Source organism: Struthio camelus, chromosome 12 (genome assembly GCF_040807025.1).
Source record: "Struthio camelus isolate bStrCam1 chromosome 12, bStrCam1.hap1, whole genome shotgun sequence".
NCBI classification, from domain to species: Eukaryota; Metazoa; Chordata; class Aves; order Struthioniformes; family Struthionidae; genus Struthio; species Struthio camelus.
The window spans coordinates 7,828,883-7,842,196 of NC_090953.1; the positions used below are offsets into that span (position 1 = coordinate 7,828,883).

Consider the following 13,314-nt stretch of genomic DNA (forward strand, 5'->3'; position numbering starts at 1 on the left):
GCCTCTGTTTTCCTTATCTGCAAAGTGGGGATAATCGTATTTGCTCATCGGTATAAATCACACCGAGTCCTCCATCTGAGAAGGGAGTGCATGTTTCTCAGAGAGCCTCAGGCACCGCAAGTATAAATCCCAGTGAAAATCAGTTTGCAATTAGTCTTAGATGATTTTACAAATGATTTTCTCTCCTTATCTTCCTTCTGGAGCAGGTGGTCTCATTTCCTGCACATAACTACTCCTTTCACTCAGGAACAGCAGCCTTTGTTTGCAAATATTTTCCCTGGCTGCTACCCAGTTGCCAAGTAAGTCGTTTCCCAGGTCTGCAAACCTGGAGCCGAACCCATGTCTCTCCGTGCACTGGGCTCCTCATGTGCTTCTCCAGAGGGTTCTTGTTTCTGGGGCGAGGGATAGATGCTGGTGGCTTTTCAGCCAAAGCATCCCAAACACTGGTTGCGCTTCGTTTTCTTTCCCTTCGAGGATCTGGCTGAGTCCTTCAGGCAGCTTTTAAATGCCAACTCCTCTGGGACTTGTTAAAGTGCTTCATCAATGCCCATCTTCCTCTGCAGGGATGACCTTTAACTCATCTCTGCTGTTGCTACCTGACTTGGATCACCCCAGAAGAAAGGTTGCCATGGTGATTTCATATTCAGCTCAACCAAAAAATCCAGCTTCTGTATCTTATTAAATGTTCCCTTTAAAGGACCCTATGCATGGAGAGTCAAGGCCAGGGGTTGTCTGTGTTCGTTGAGCTGAGAAGCTTGGTCACCAGGAGTTTCCCTGCTAGCCAGCATAGCGGTTACCCCTTTGTGGTACCCAAGATTTTTTTCCACGTTAGGGTAAAAGCTCACAGTTTTAAGCTATTAGTATTACTATGAAAACAGTTCTCCGCAAAATGTCAATCTGCCTTTTCAAGGGGATTTTTCACAGTTCTAATCTAAACTGCGCTGTCAAATGTCAGGAGTAGATGTTTAATGAGGATCAGTTGGAAGCCCTAATTGGATGGGTATTCAATGGGCTCTTTTTTTTTGGTTGTTGTTTTATCCTTGGGACTCTGTTTTCACAGAGATTCTCATTAAATTTTAGAAGCTAATCTCCTTTTAAACTACAAGCTCAGTGAACCTTGGTCCTTGGGGGCTGCTTGAAGCCACAACTGTTGTTGGCTTTCATTGAATTCACCTGCAAGGTGGAGAGAAACCCCTTATAGGATGCTTCTGCAGGAGCAACGAGGACCATTTTGGGGTATTCAGTTCTTTTTCTGTGAAAGGATGACTAAGTAGTGCACACAGTAAAGATTACGGTCTAATGGCAACAAGGTCATGGGAGTGATGGAGCTAGAGAAGGGCAAGTTATGAGGGGCCAGGCGGGCTCAGCATGGAGGGCACGTGCCAGGGCTCCCTGCACCCCTGAGAAGCAGGAAGACATGAGGGCATGAGCAAGGGGTCCAGCACCCAGGGATATTTACTATACTTATCTTTAGAAAGAATGGGCATCTGCAGCAGTAAGTGACAAAGCCCCGGTCCCTTACAAAGACATGAACTACCCCAGGCTCATATAACCCCTTTAAAATAGACAACGATAATTCCCGCATGCCCTACAGCAGCCTCTCTGGGCCTCATTAACTCCCTTCCATCATGTGCTAGCGTTTCCCTCCTGCGGGCATGCTGTCTCTCTTGGAGGCAACAGGTGCAGCAGAAAATGGTTTAAAGGCATCTGTCACCAAGCATGCCATGCACCGTGCTGTATCATCTCAGAAATTACAGCTGAACCCCCTCTGAGCCATCCCCAGATCATCCCAGTCCAAGTCCCAATGTCTTCTGCATCCCACCTCCTGGCATGTGGTCTCACTCACCGCTTCCTGGCTTGGACGATGTTGATGGCAGCCAGATGTGCCCAGGGAGGAAGTGGCCGCTGTGCTGGTCTCCTTGGCCATGCAGAAGTCCCCCTGCTCTTCACTGTGCCGTGCAATGCCTGCTTCCTCATGGGAAGACCTCTTCAAAAGCATTTATTTTTCCATATGAATTCAATGCCCTACACACTTTTTTGTGAACAACCCTTTGATTTTCTCTCCCCCTCACTCCTGCCAAAATTACAGCAGATGATTTTTAAAACATTCTGGTTTTCTATAGCCATGCTTTTATTGCTTTTTTAATCAAAACCTTGTGAGGACCATAAAAGACACATCCCAGATGCAAGTGTTTCCATGCCCCGTTTCACATTAAAAATTCATAAACAACAGAGCACCCCCTACAGCACATCCTCTCTGCCCCCTTTACCCTGCAGTACATTAAAGAATCCACATTTTTAATAGATCCTTTGGCTAGGAAATGGCTTCTATTCCAACACACGTAACACCTTCTCTCCATCCCTAATTGCATTTTGTTTAACACATGCAATTACCAAAATGACTTATTCCAAAAATAACCCACAGGATGTTCAGAGCTGCCTGGCTCCTCAGCTGGTTTTCAGCCAAGAAATGTGTGCCCTCCTGCTCTCTCCTAGAAAGCCCAGGAGCAGACTGGCATCCTTGTAATTCTGCCCCTCCCATAAAAACACAAAAAAGAATGCAGTGAAACCCATACCCAAGGCAGGTGAGACAGATTGGTTACAAATCATAATGTCTGCTCACTCATTTCTAGGCATTTGTTACGGTGTCTTAAGTCAGAAACCTCAACAACTCCCCCAGTCTCCAGCCAGGAATAAAAGTGCTGAAGGAAATCAGGCCACAGTAATTTCCCCAAACCGCAGAGCTAACATGCATGGTAATTAATTCTTTTAGTGGAGAGAGGTTTTCTAGCTGCTATGAAGTCTCCCAGGGGCTGACACAATAGCACATCTTCTTGGCGGTCAGGCTGCCATCCTATGGCTTTAATCATGTGTCCCACGCAAGTCTACAGAAAAATTCAACAGAAATTTTCCAGCATGGTGCCTGAAATCAAGCTGCTAAGGTTCATACTTCAAAATGCAGCTGAGACAGTGGATGAAGTTGTGATGTCCCTCACTCAATGGAAGCTGCCTCTTGACTTCAGTCAAGATGAGTCCCACCATGCACTGACTTCTCAATGCAAGGACTGGTATTGCATGCTAGGACCTGGAGTCTTTTGGGGCTATCATCTGTTGTAAAGACCAGGGTCTTTAAAAAAAAAATGCAGAGTCCAGGACTTGTGGGTAATACAGCCCTTGTTGTCATGACGTTCATTTGTCCTAGAGCTGTCTTCATTGTGGAAGAGCTGCAAGAGTCCCTTTTCCAGCTTCCTTGAATTTGTCATTGAAGGTTTCCCAAATTATGCTTGCAATTCTCTTTAAATCTCATCACAGATGGAGCATAAATGCAATGTTATTGAAGATGAAGGACATCATAGCTATAGAGTAAATAAGATGATTTTTGTTTTGCTTTTCTTTAAACATGTTTCCTTCAAAAATTCCATCCACAACACAACATTCAGCCACCCCCATAACTAATTCATTATTTTACAGCAAGTAGAATCAAACAAGAGATAAATGACTGTTGTTTAGTACCATTAGTTTCAATGGCTTTACACAATATTTGAGTCATTGGCTCGCCTCTTGCTTTGGAGGAATCCCAAACCTGGATGAATCTACTAGCATTATAAACCATCCGTGGGGCCAGGCCAGGCCTGCTGAACAGATGGCAGTCCATATGCTTTGGCTCTGCACCCATATGGAATGCTAATATGCAATCCAGGAATAGAGCATGCCATTTCTCCTCTTTCCTAGCAATCTCAAATCCAAAGACTTTCTCAGACATAAGCCGAGTTAAGCAAGTTCATCTGGAACCTGTACAGCAAGACACTATAAGCTTGACGGTCCAAGCATAATATTTTTCTTGCTCTGTGGTTCCTACTGAAGCCTAAATTGCAACATTTTCTAGAAAGCAGCATATCAGGCTTTCCAGAGTGATAGTTAAATAAAACCATTGCATTCCTAAAACGTGCTTTGACCTTTGCTGCCTGGATCATGCAAGAACACAGAGTACTTCATCGGCCCTCGTGGGTGGAATTTCTCTAGGCAATCATACCAGAAAATGGCTGGGGACAAATTTCACAACAACTGGGAGGTTCAACTTGCTAGAGACACAAGATTAGTACCGGAAGGCCTACCACCATTCAGCATAGAGGGACTTAACCCTTATCCTTGGCTGTACTCCTCCAGCAAAGCCAGAAGGTTTGTTCTGGCCAGGCACTTTGGGTGAGAAAACCTCTCCCCATCTGGTTTTAGCAGTTCAAGGACACTGCTTGTCCTGGTGCCTAATCCTTGCTCAAACTCTGTGGGTTTTTTTTTTTTTTTGTCAATCTAGTGTAACTGATACAATCAGATCCTGGTTTGCGTGTGTGGCTTGGTGGCCTGTAGGCGCCTGTCACAAAATATTTAATGAGCCAGCACTTTCTTTTTTTTAATTGTACTGTATTGTATTGTATTGTATTTAACTACAATCTTGCCAGCTGCCCTCCTGCACCCACTGGGCAGAGGCTGGGAAGGGAGCTGACCCCTCCGGCTGCCCTGTAGCCCAGCCGAGAGGGGCTGCCCGCAAGGTGCATGGCAGGGTGCCCGCTCCCTTCCTGTGGTGCAGTGAGGTGGCCCTGCACTCAGGAGCTCCCACGGGTGCTAGGCTGGGCGAGGGTCCCGGCCGCTGCTGGCGTTCCCACACTGATGCGCTGGGTGCTCCGTTGCCATGGGAGTCTGGAACTGCATTGTGCAGCCGACATGGACTGTGGAGCAGGTAGGGCTGGGTGCTGGGGACGGGGGTCACTGAGTGCTTCTGCTGTTTTCTGCAGAGCTGTGATCTGCTTTCAGGTGCCCTTTACCTCCGAAAGGGAGAGAGGGTGGAACTTAGTGAGTTTTTTTGAGGCCCAGTGGAGCGGTTGCAGAAACAGGATGGGGAAAGAAGCTGATCAAAGACATAGCCCCAAGGGAGCTTGGCATCTCAAGCTTTGTTTCCCCAGAGAGTGGAGGAGGCCATGGGGAAATCCAGCCATGTTTTGCACATTTGCTCCTCTCTTGGAGGTTCTCTGACCTCACACATTTTGGGATACACGTATTTATTTGGTCGGGATGTTTTAGAGCCTCACTGCTACTAGAGGTACAAGGGAGCTACAAGAGCCCCTGCCGGAAAGCATGCCTTAGCAAAGACGATAACAGCAGTGGCAGCAGGACACGTTAAATGTCACCTAACGGGAACGTTGGGGTGATCTGAGCAGAACCAAAGATGTAAAACGAGATGTGAAGCCTCAGCCGTGAAGAGATACCCACCTCTCCCTGCCACATATCTATTAACAGCTAGAGGAGGTCACTGCTGGCCCCTGTCTTACTTTGTCTGTGGCCTAAGATATTAAATTAGAATAATTTAGGGTGGATTAAACACCATACAGTACTGTGTTCTCTTTAGACTCTCTTCCTGCTCATTCCTATGCTGACAGAGTTGGAAGTATTTCTGTCTGTGGTGTTACTTCATGTTTATTCTCAGCTCATGCTCAGGTTCATGAGAGCATCATTGTGGGAAAGGTTTGCTGGGAGCTGATTGTGAAACTTATAAAAGTACTTGTAGATTTACTTATAGATGATGTTAAGCAGCTAAATGCAGGCTGCCTTCAGCTGGATTAGGAGTGTAATTGGCATGTGACATCTTTCCCTGGGCATTGGGCTAGGTTCGATGGAGCTGAAGAGGAGATATTCCCAGCTGGAAAAGGAGCTTATTTCAGAATGCCTTGATGTTGCTAATGCTGGGAGAGAAATACATCCTCTTGAGAGGATGACGATTTTTTGGTTATCATTCAGGCCTCTATCCCGGGTCTTTCTCAGTCTTTTCTTTGCATACATGGGTGACGCGCTGATGTGCTATGTCCAAGAGACAAGAAAAGCAGTGGCATTCATTCCCGCTGGTGGTGGTGGCCTCTGCGATTTGCAGGTTAGGCCAGGAGCACCATAGTATCTCCGGTGAGGCTGGAGCAGCAGGCTGCATCCAGCTGCTGCTGCTCCATGCTGATGTTAGAAGCATCCTTGACAGCTTTCAGATAGAGAAAGCCCCAGGGAAGTGGCGTCTTGTGAGGCAGGAGCTAGGGGTGTCCTTTCCAATGCCTTCTCCTGCAGCTGGGACTTCCAGTGATGCTGCCCAGGGCTCAGGCGCTGCGCCGGACGGAGCAGGCGCAGGCCATTGCCAACCTGCTGCGGCAGTGCCCGGCCGAGGAGTTCACCGCAGCCTTCAGTGACCTGCGTGCACTGCTGGCAGATGATAGCCTGTTGCTGCAGGAAGCTCCTGGCCTCTGCGCCTGGCACAACAAGGTCCACTTCACACCAGTGAGGACACCGGTGTGCCAGGTGCTGCTGACTTGCCACAATGCACTGGAGGAAAACCGTTTCTTCGACCCGCAGGCCCGGGTCTCCTTCAAATACGACCATGCGCGAGGAGAGGCAAGCGATTTCCAGGCACACGCCCAGGAAGATGGAAAAGCAGAGATGTGGAGAAGGGCCCTTGAGGAGGCCCTGGGGGCCTACGTCAGCCAGCACTACCCAAAAGGCCTTTGCAGTGTCTTCATTAAAGACACTGCCATGAGGAAAATCCTGGTGGCCTGCATCCAGGCCTCTGTGTCCAAATCCTCTCCATTCTGGAGCGGCCTGTGGAAGTCCGAATGGACTTTCACCCTCACCCCTTCCACATCTACCCAGGTGACAGGAACTATCAATGTCCAAGCTCACTACTTTGAGGGTGGCAACATCCATCTCACAGCATGCAAGGAGGTGACCGAGTCCCTGCCGGTTTCCAGCAGAATGCAGGCCATCAGGGCCTTTGTGAAGCTGGTCGAGATTTCGGAGGGCCAGCTCCAAGCAGGGCTGATGGAGGAATACCAGAGGATGAACGGCACCTACCTCAAGGCTTTCCGGAGGCAGCTGCCCATCACCCACAGCTTGATCGACTGGGAGAAGATAATGACAGGGAGGATTGTGAAGGCTCCCACCCTGCACTGAAAAAACAGCGTGTACTCGTAGTCACTGAATAAATTTGACATGATCTCCAAGAGAGGAAGAAAATATTAAATATGGTTAAAAATAATAGAGAAAAATAAGATTCAGTAGAGACAGAAAATGAAAGCTAGAAAGAGAGTTTTATGTGGTCGAAGGGGCAGCCCAAAGTGAAATTCTTCTGCTGTCTCATGCCAAGGGCAGTAGAATAACAGTTAGAGATGAAAATAGATATTAATAAACCATTCATAAATGTGAGAAATTCAGCAAGCAAAGCAACTAAAATACTGAATGGGCTGGAAAATGCGTGATTTAACAAAGCATCACACTGGAGACCTCAATTATGTATCTGGTTTTGCCTCCTGATGTTGAGGAGCACTCTGGAACAAACTGCTTCCCTTCCCCAGTAGGCCTCTTTAAGCTTTAATTTCCATAGTTTTAAGGCTCACTAGCATGAAACTGGATAGCTTAACTTTTTAGAAGGAGTGATGGCCAAAAACAGCATCTATATATCAAGATCTGTAGCTGGCATAACATTTCCAAGACTATTTTGCCAAAAATTAAAAAATAAAATCCTATTTGGATCAGCTAAAACCATTTGTCATTTATGTCAGATTGACTCAGGTCCATCATGCTCAATATCATCCCCCAGCTGTGTCAAAAATATAGTATAAAAATGAATACGATTTTCATAACACCTTCCAAACAAAATATGGTGTCTTTCTGGTTTGCAAGAGTAGTGTCTCAGAAGAAGATGCAGTTGCTTCTAGACACTAAAAAAACCTCAGACAGCTTGAAAAAATAAACAAAAAATTTTAATTTGATTCACAATGAATATTTGCAATATGTTACTATCTCAGCTGTGATTCTGTTATTCTGTGATTCTGTTATTCTGTGATTGCATCAGAATATCAGTTATTGACCCCACACCAGACCCTTACTGATAAGGCATTCAGGAGAAGGCAATCCTCTCTCCTCTATCCTTCTTGTTTAGTAAACAGGAGGGGAATTTCTCCCCCTCCAGTTCTCCTCTGCTTTGCAGATGGGATCACCTCTCTGGGACAGGCTGCTGGAAAGACATTGGAGGAGTAGGGGAGGCTGCCTGATTTCTGCACTGCAATTCAGAGAATCCACTGCTGCTCGTCCAGACATACCCAAGTTAGCATTAAATAAGCCCATGTAGACACTGATTATAGAGTATCCGTGGCAGCACGGCGCCGCACACAGGCTGCAGGCTTTGCTGCTTGACCAGAGGAGCCATGTTCTGGCCCAGTGCAAGATATCGGCAATATATCCCCCAAGAGAGCAAGTGCTAAGTAGATATATACTTGCATAAACTTTTGTAGGAAGAACAAACCGGTTCAAGTCCTGCGCTACTGCATTCTCCTACTGCACAGCTCTGCAGTGCACGCACATAGCAACGAGCGCACCGAGAGCAGAATTAAACTTGACATCTGAAGGATCCTTATTCAGCCTGGACAGGCCCCACTTTGGGTCTATAATGACAGGTTCATTCCTAGAGCTTCATTCATCAGGGAAGAAAAATCATTGGAGTAATCAAGGAGAGAGGAAAACACGAGTGTATGTGCGTTTGCTGTGCTGCTCAGCAGCATCGGAGCATGAGGTGACTTTTCATCTCTTGGCTGGCTGTTAGCCCAGAGACACAAAGAAGCATGTGGCAGATCAGAAGGCTGGGATGTAACAAAGCAAACCAAGATTAAAAAGAAAAGCAATTCAGGCAGCTGCGCTTTTGGCTGTAGCTCAGCTGAGCAGGCAAGACAAGACCCTCAGCCTCAAGCTGCTGCAAGGAAAAAACGCACTAGAGGCACATCAGCACACAAAGAGGAAAAGGGCACTGGGTTTGGATAGAAGCACCTGACCTGAACTATTGCCCCAAACAGACAAGCTGACAAATGCAGCCCTGAACTCTGGGCTCAGCCAGGTAGAGACCAGACTTGGAGGCTGCCCTGCTGCTGCCGGGATGCTTTTGCAGGGCAATCAGGAAACAACGGATCTAGATGACAAATGATAGGTACAAATAATACACAACCCAGACTAGGTGTATAATGCAATGCACGCATCCACATATGCTTTTCCAGTTCGGGAAAGGAACCACAGCCTGAGATGCTGAAAATGGGCTGAGTACATATTTCACATTACACTACATCTGCCAGCAGCTAATCCTTGTCCTCTCCATGTCGCTTCCAAAACCAGAATGCCAGGTTTTGGAAGGGTCTCCTTTAGAAGCAACCAGCCAAATTACTGATTAACTTAATCATATGCGGCCTTAACCTCTATTTTACAAGTTCAGATCTATCCTCGGTCACTTCTCCGTTGTTACCATCTGAAGGCCTCTTGGCACCAAAGTGCACCTAACCCATAGGAGCGAACTCTGGGAGTGAGCTCCTGCATCCCAAAGCCACCAGCACCGCTGCTTTGGGCAGGCCTCCCTGCCAGCAGGGTTGGATGAACAACGTGGCCTGCCATCAGACAACCGGTTTTCAGAGGAAAAGACAGCAAGAAGGGACAGACCAAAGGACAGAAACTGTGGGAAGAAGGAAGGGTGCACAAAAGCAAATAGAAAGGGAAAAGGAGGCCAGGAGCAGAGCTGATGAGTACACCAGGCTGCGAGGGAAGCGGCTGCTGTCACTTGAGCTGTTAAATAAGTACATTCACAGTGCAACCCAGGCATCTGCATTGCCATCTGAATGGCATCAATACACTTTTTCACTTTGTTCGTGATGGTAAAAGAGCCTTAATTAGGCATGAAGACATTTATCAAGCAGCAGCCTTGCAGAGCAGGCAGGTGCTGGTGACATCTGGCATGCTGACTCGCTGCTCTGACCCACGTGACAGCACCGGGATCAGCAGCCTCCCATCACCGTCGGCCGAGAAACCCAAACAGCACCTGGCTACCGCGGAGCCGCTGCACCTCGTGCAGCACGGGAGGCAAACGCAAAACTTGCCTGGCTGCAGAGGCTGGGGCGAGGTGGGACCAGGACTCAGCTATTTGCTTAAAACAGAGGCAATAAAGTGCATTTCCAATGGGGTCTTCGGCTTGCTGACAAGCGCAACACACAAAGGTGGCCTTGAATCCGCCGCAGGAACTGCCTCGAAGCGGCACCGCACTGAGGAGCTGCGCAGACAACCAGGCTGCAGGACATTGCACAGAGCCCGTTAAAGCAAGCAGAGGCTTCTAGATGGCAGCAAGGTGAAATGGGAACTTAGCCACTGATTTCAGTTGCTGCAGGGTCTCCCTCCCGGTTTAATGTATCTTTAATACAGGGGTGCATAGGATCCATCCTGGGAACAGAAACATCATGAGCAATTTCATTCTGCTGAAGAATTTGCACTTAACTTGCCTGTGCTTTGACCCAGAGGCCGCTTCAAGGGAGCCAGGAGTCCCTTCTCCCTTCCCCTTTTAGAAGCACCATCACACACCGAGCATGCTGCTGTTAGGTACTGCTCGGTACTCTTTGGAACCGGAATGAGAACTATCTCGGTGATTCAGGATGTCCTTCTGGCAGAACATGGACACCACCCCGTGCTGCCAGGTGGGCGAACGAGCTGGTCCCCTCCAAGCCCTCCTCCCTCCTTCGCAAGGAAAGCAGGTTACATGATCCCCCCATGTGCATTTAGCTGCCGTGGCATTTTAGTTGTGCCCTACTTCCCACCTCCCTCATCAATTAGAAAATAAATAAATTTAAAAATGCACATTTATTTCATTTCTTGTATTTTTATTTAAAAAGAAGGTTTGCTAACAGTAATCAGTACCTTGGCCCAGGCCCCTCGATACAACAGTTGACTTGAACAGTCCTGTGGCTTCATCCCTAGCCTCTCCCTCCTCCCCGCAGGGGACAAACCAGGGAATCATCTGGCTTAACGCTCCTGAATCGGGTGAAGCTCCCCATGACTGCAGAACTAATTTCATTTTGCAGCTCTGTCTCAGAAAACACCAACAAGTTAGGCTGATATTCACAGCCAGATTTAGCTTTATCGTGTGACTAAGCATACGTTAAAAAAAGAGTTTTAAAAAATGCAAAAAAGAAATCATTTCCTGGAGTTGGAAGGAAACTTCCCCCTGTGGCAGATTAGCCCACATTTATCCACTATAATGTTTCTTGCACCTTAATCTCAGGCATCTTAGTTTGATACTAATTAGCAAGCTAGAGATTCCTGTGGGTACAGTAGTTTCTAGATCCCAAAACATGAGTTTTCTTCCTTTTAGCACTTCAAACACTTAATTTTTAAAGAGACAATGTCGAGTATTTCAACCCCAAAAAGTACACTTTTTTCACTTTACACAGCAACAGGAGGAGGCACCGAGATCCCGAAGCTTAGCTACAAAAGCGTTACAATGCAGGTCTGAGGCTCAGCTGTGGCACGTTATTTCCTCTCAGAGAAATTAAACCCAAACTGCGCTCACCGAACCCCAGACTCACCTGCATGCTGGCACTAAGTGCCAATGAGGAAGTAGAACAGGCTACAGAAGCAGAAAGTGAAATGAGACCAATACAGCTTCTCCCCTCAAAATAAAATCAAAAATCTAGAGAAAAGCAAATTTGGTTATAAGAACCTTTTCATATTTTGGGTACTCTTAAAAAAAAATAGGGAAAAGATTAATTATTTCTGTGACATTCATCACTACGCAAGCATCCTATTAGATAGGTCTGACAGCCTGTTCAAGTCCTCAGAATAAGAACCAATCGGAGCTTGAAAAAAGGACAGAACAGGACTTAAGGAGCACAACGCCGTATGCTAGCCCTTTGGGGAGAAGTGAAAATAAATTATTTAGACTTGACAAAGTCCCTTTAAGTCCTACGGTCTTTCTGCTTGGCTGGGTCTCAGGCCTATCACCAACATTTCAGCAGTTATTTTTTTTGGGGGGGGGGGGGGAGAGAAGGCAGGCTGCTTAGCAGGTAGCATTTGGGATTTAAGAGCTAAACGTACTTATGGTTTTCATGAGCCCTGACAGATGCTGAGTGTCTCAGGCTCTGGCATAGTAAGACACTTAATATTAATGGCACCAGTTTGCAGCAGCAAACCTCCTTCCTGCTACATTCCAGCACCTTTGCTCCTTTCTGAACTGTTCCTTGGGAGAGGAAGAGCAAACCCAAGCTCAGCATCTTCCTCACCATCCGCCCAGCCTTGAGTCAACCATACCAGAAGACCCTCCCATCTCCTTTTTCAGAGCAGTATCACTGGAATCGGTTCACCTCCCCGCCACCTCCTGCAGCCAAAACAGATTCTTCTCCTCCGCTCCTCCAAAGATGGTGTTCACAGTCCAGCAGCCAACAGGCTGTTCTGCCCATGTCCTGTCCAGCACGCGCATGCACCCAAGCCATTTTGGATGGAGGGATCTGTGTGACTCTGACGGGTGCTGGGCACCAGTCACTAGGAGATAGTCCCTCCCAGGCAGGAGATGGGTCCTGCTCCGGTCCCATCCATACACACAGGCAACCCCTCGGCCACGAGAGCCCACAACAAACCTTCCCTGCCCACCCTACTCCCCGGCCCCCTTCCCCGTCCCCACCATTGGCATGGAGCCAAGAACATGACCTACTGGAGCGCCAGCACCGGCGTTCTTGGCCAGATAAACTAACTACCAACCTTGGACCAGTCACGAAAAAAGGCTTAACGTTTACCCATCACCTAACATACCCTCAAAAACCAAGGTCACCTTCACACATTTTGGATGTGGATCTAACATCCTTCCAAGCCTAGCAAGCCCAAGGCAAGGTGTCTTGCCCAGGCCAGTCACTTCAGATGCTCCCGCATCTTTCCTGTCTCTTCCTTGGTGAACACCAAACAGTTATAATACTCAGGTCAATATATATAGGTACCACGTATATATATTTTTGTCACTGTTCTGCGCATGAACAAAGAAAACCAACCCCACTAAGCACCACTCATCCTTTCCTCCCCCTCCCCTTCCTCCCATGGTTGTGTAGCCTGCAGGAACATGAGCCACGGAGGCCATGTGGAGGCCACCTTACGTGGCCCCGTCACACTCCCCCACAGTCAGCTTCAAGGCTCCCTGCTGGTGCAGAGTCTTTAAGGCTTTGAACTCCAAGGGCATGGTGTGCGGGCTGGCCTGTGAAGTGTAGCCATACTTCAGGCTGTCATAGTAGTGGTACTTGACCGGGTTCTGGTTCTGATCCAGGGGGAACGGCCAGAAGCCATAGAGATAGATCCTGTTGCAGAAGCGAGTGGCTAAGGTATACATGAGGAGGCCAGTGGTCGGTCGCTTTATATGCACTTTGTTCGTGAGCCAGTACCTGAAAAGGGAGCGTAAAGAAAATTGTGTTATTCCCTCGGCAGCCAGGCTCGCACGTGGAGCTC

General features: G+C 47.6%; 2 protein-coding genes across 7 annotated transcripts in view; one reads left to right on the forward strand and one right to left on the reverse strand.

Moving 5' to 3' along the window:
- The first annotated feature begins 4,687 nt into the window (after window positions 1-4,687).
- LOC104148383 (F-actin-capping protein subunit alpha-2-like) lies at window positions 4,688-6,978 on the forward strand. Its single transcript, XM_068958843.1, has 2 exons — window positions 4,688-4,735; window positions 6,103-6,978. The coding sequence occupies exons 1-2, from the start codon at window positions 4,688-4,690 to the stop codon at window positions 6,976-6,978; spliced, it is 924 nt and encodes a 307-aa protein (XP_068814944.1).
- A 3,709-nt stretch (window positions 6,979-10,687) lies between these two features.
- ST8SIA2 (ST8 alpha-N-acetyl-neuraminide alpha-2,8-sialyltransferase 2) overlaps window positions 10,688-13,314 on the reverse strand; it is a 72,575-nt gene continuing 69,948 nt past the window's right edge. For 5 of the 6 annotated variants that reach the window (XM_068958636.1, XM_068958634.1, XM_009681234.2 and 2 more), the window contains one exon: window positions 10,689-13,250. In XM_068958636.1, the coding sequence (XP_068814737.1) occupies window positions 12,965-13,250 (286 nt within the window). In that variant the 3' untranslated portion in view covers window positions 10,689-12,964. Of the gene's footprint in view, window positions 13,251-13,314 lie in introns of all 6 variants that reach the window. The other variant, XM_068958633.1, reaches the window with a different exon arrangement.

Coding starts and splice junctions, on each gene's coding strand:
- LOC104148383 (XM_068958843.1), top strand. CDS start 4,688: ATGGGAGTCTGGAACTGCATTGTGCAGCCGACATGGACTGTGGAGCAG. Junction 4,736..6,102: donor CGACATGGACTGTGGAGCAG/GTAGGGCTGGGT, acceptor CTTCTCCTGCAG/CTGGGACTTCCAGTGATGCT.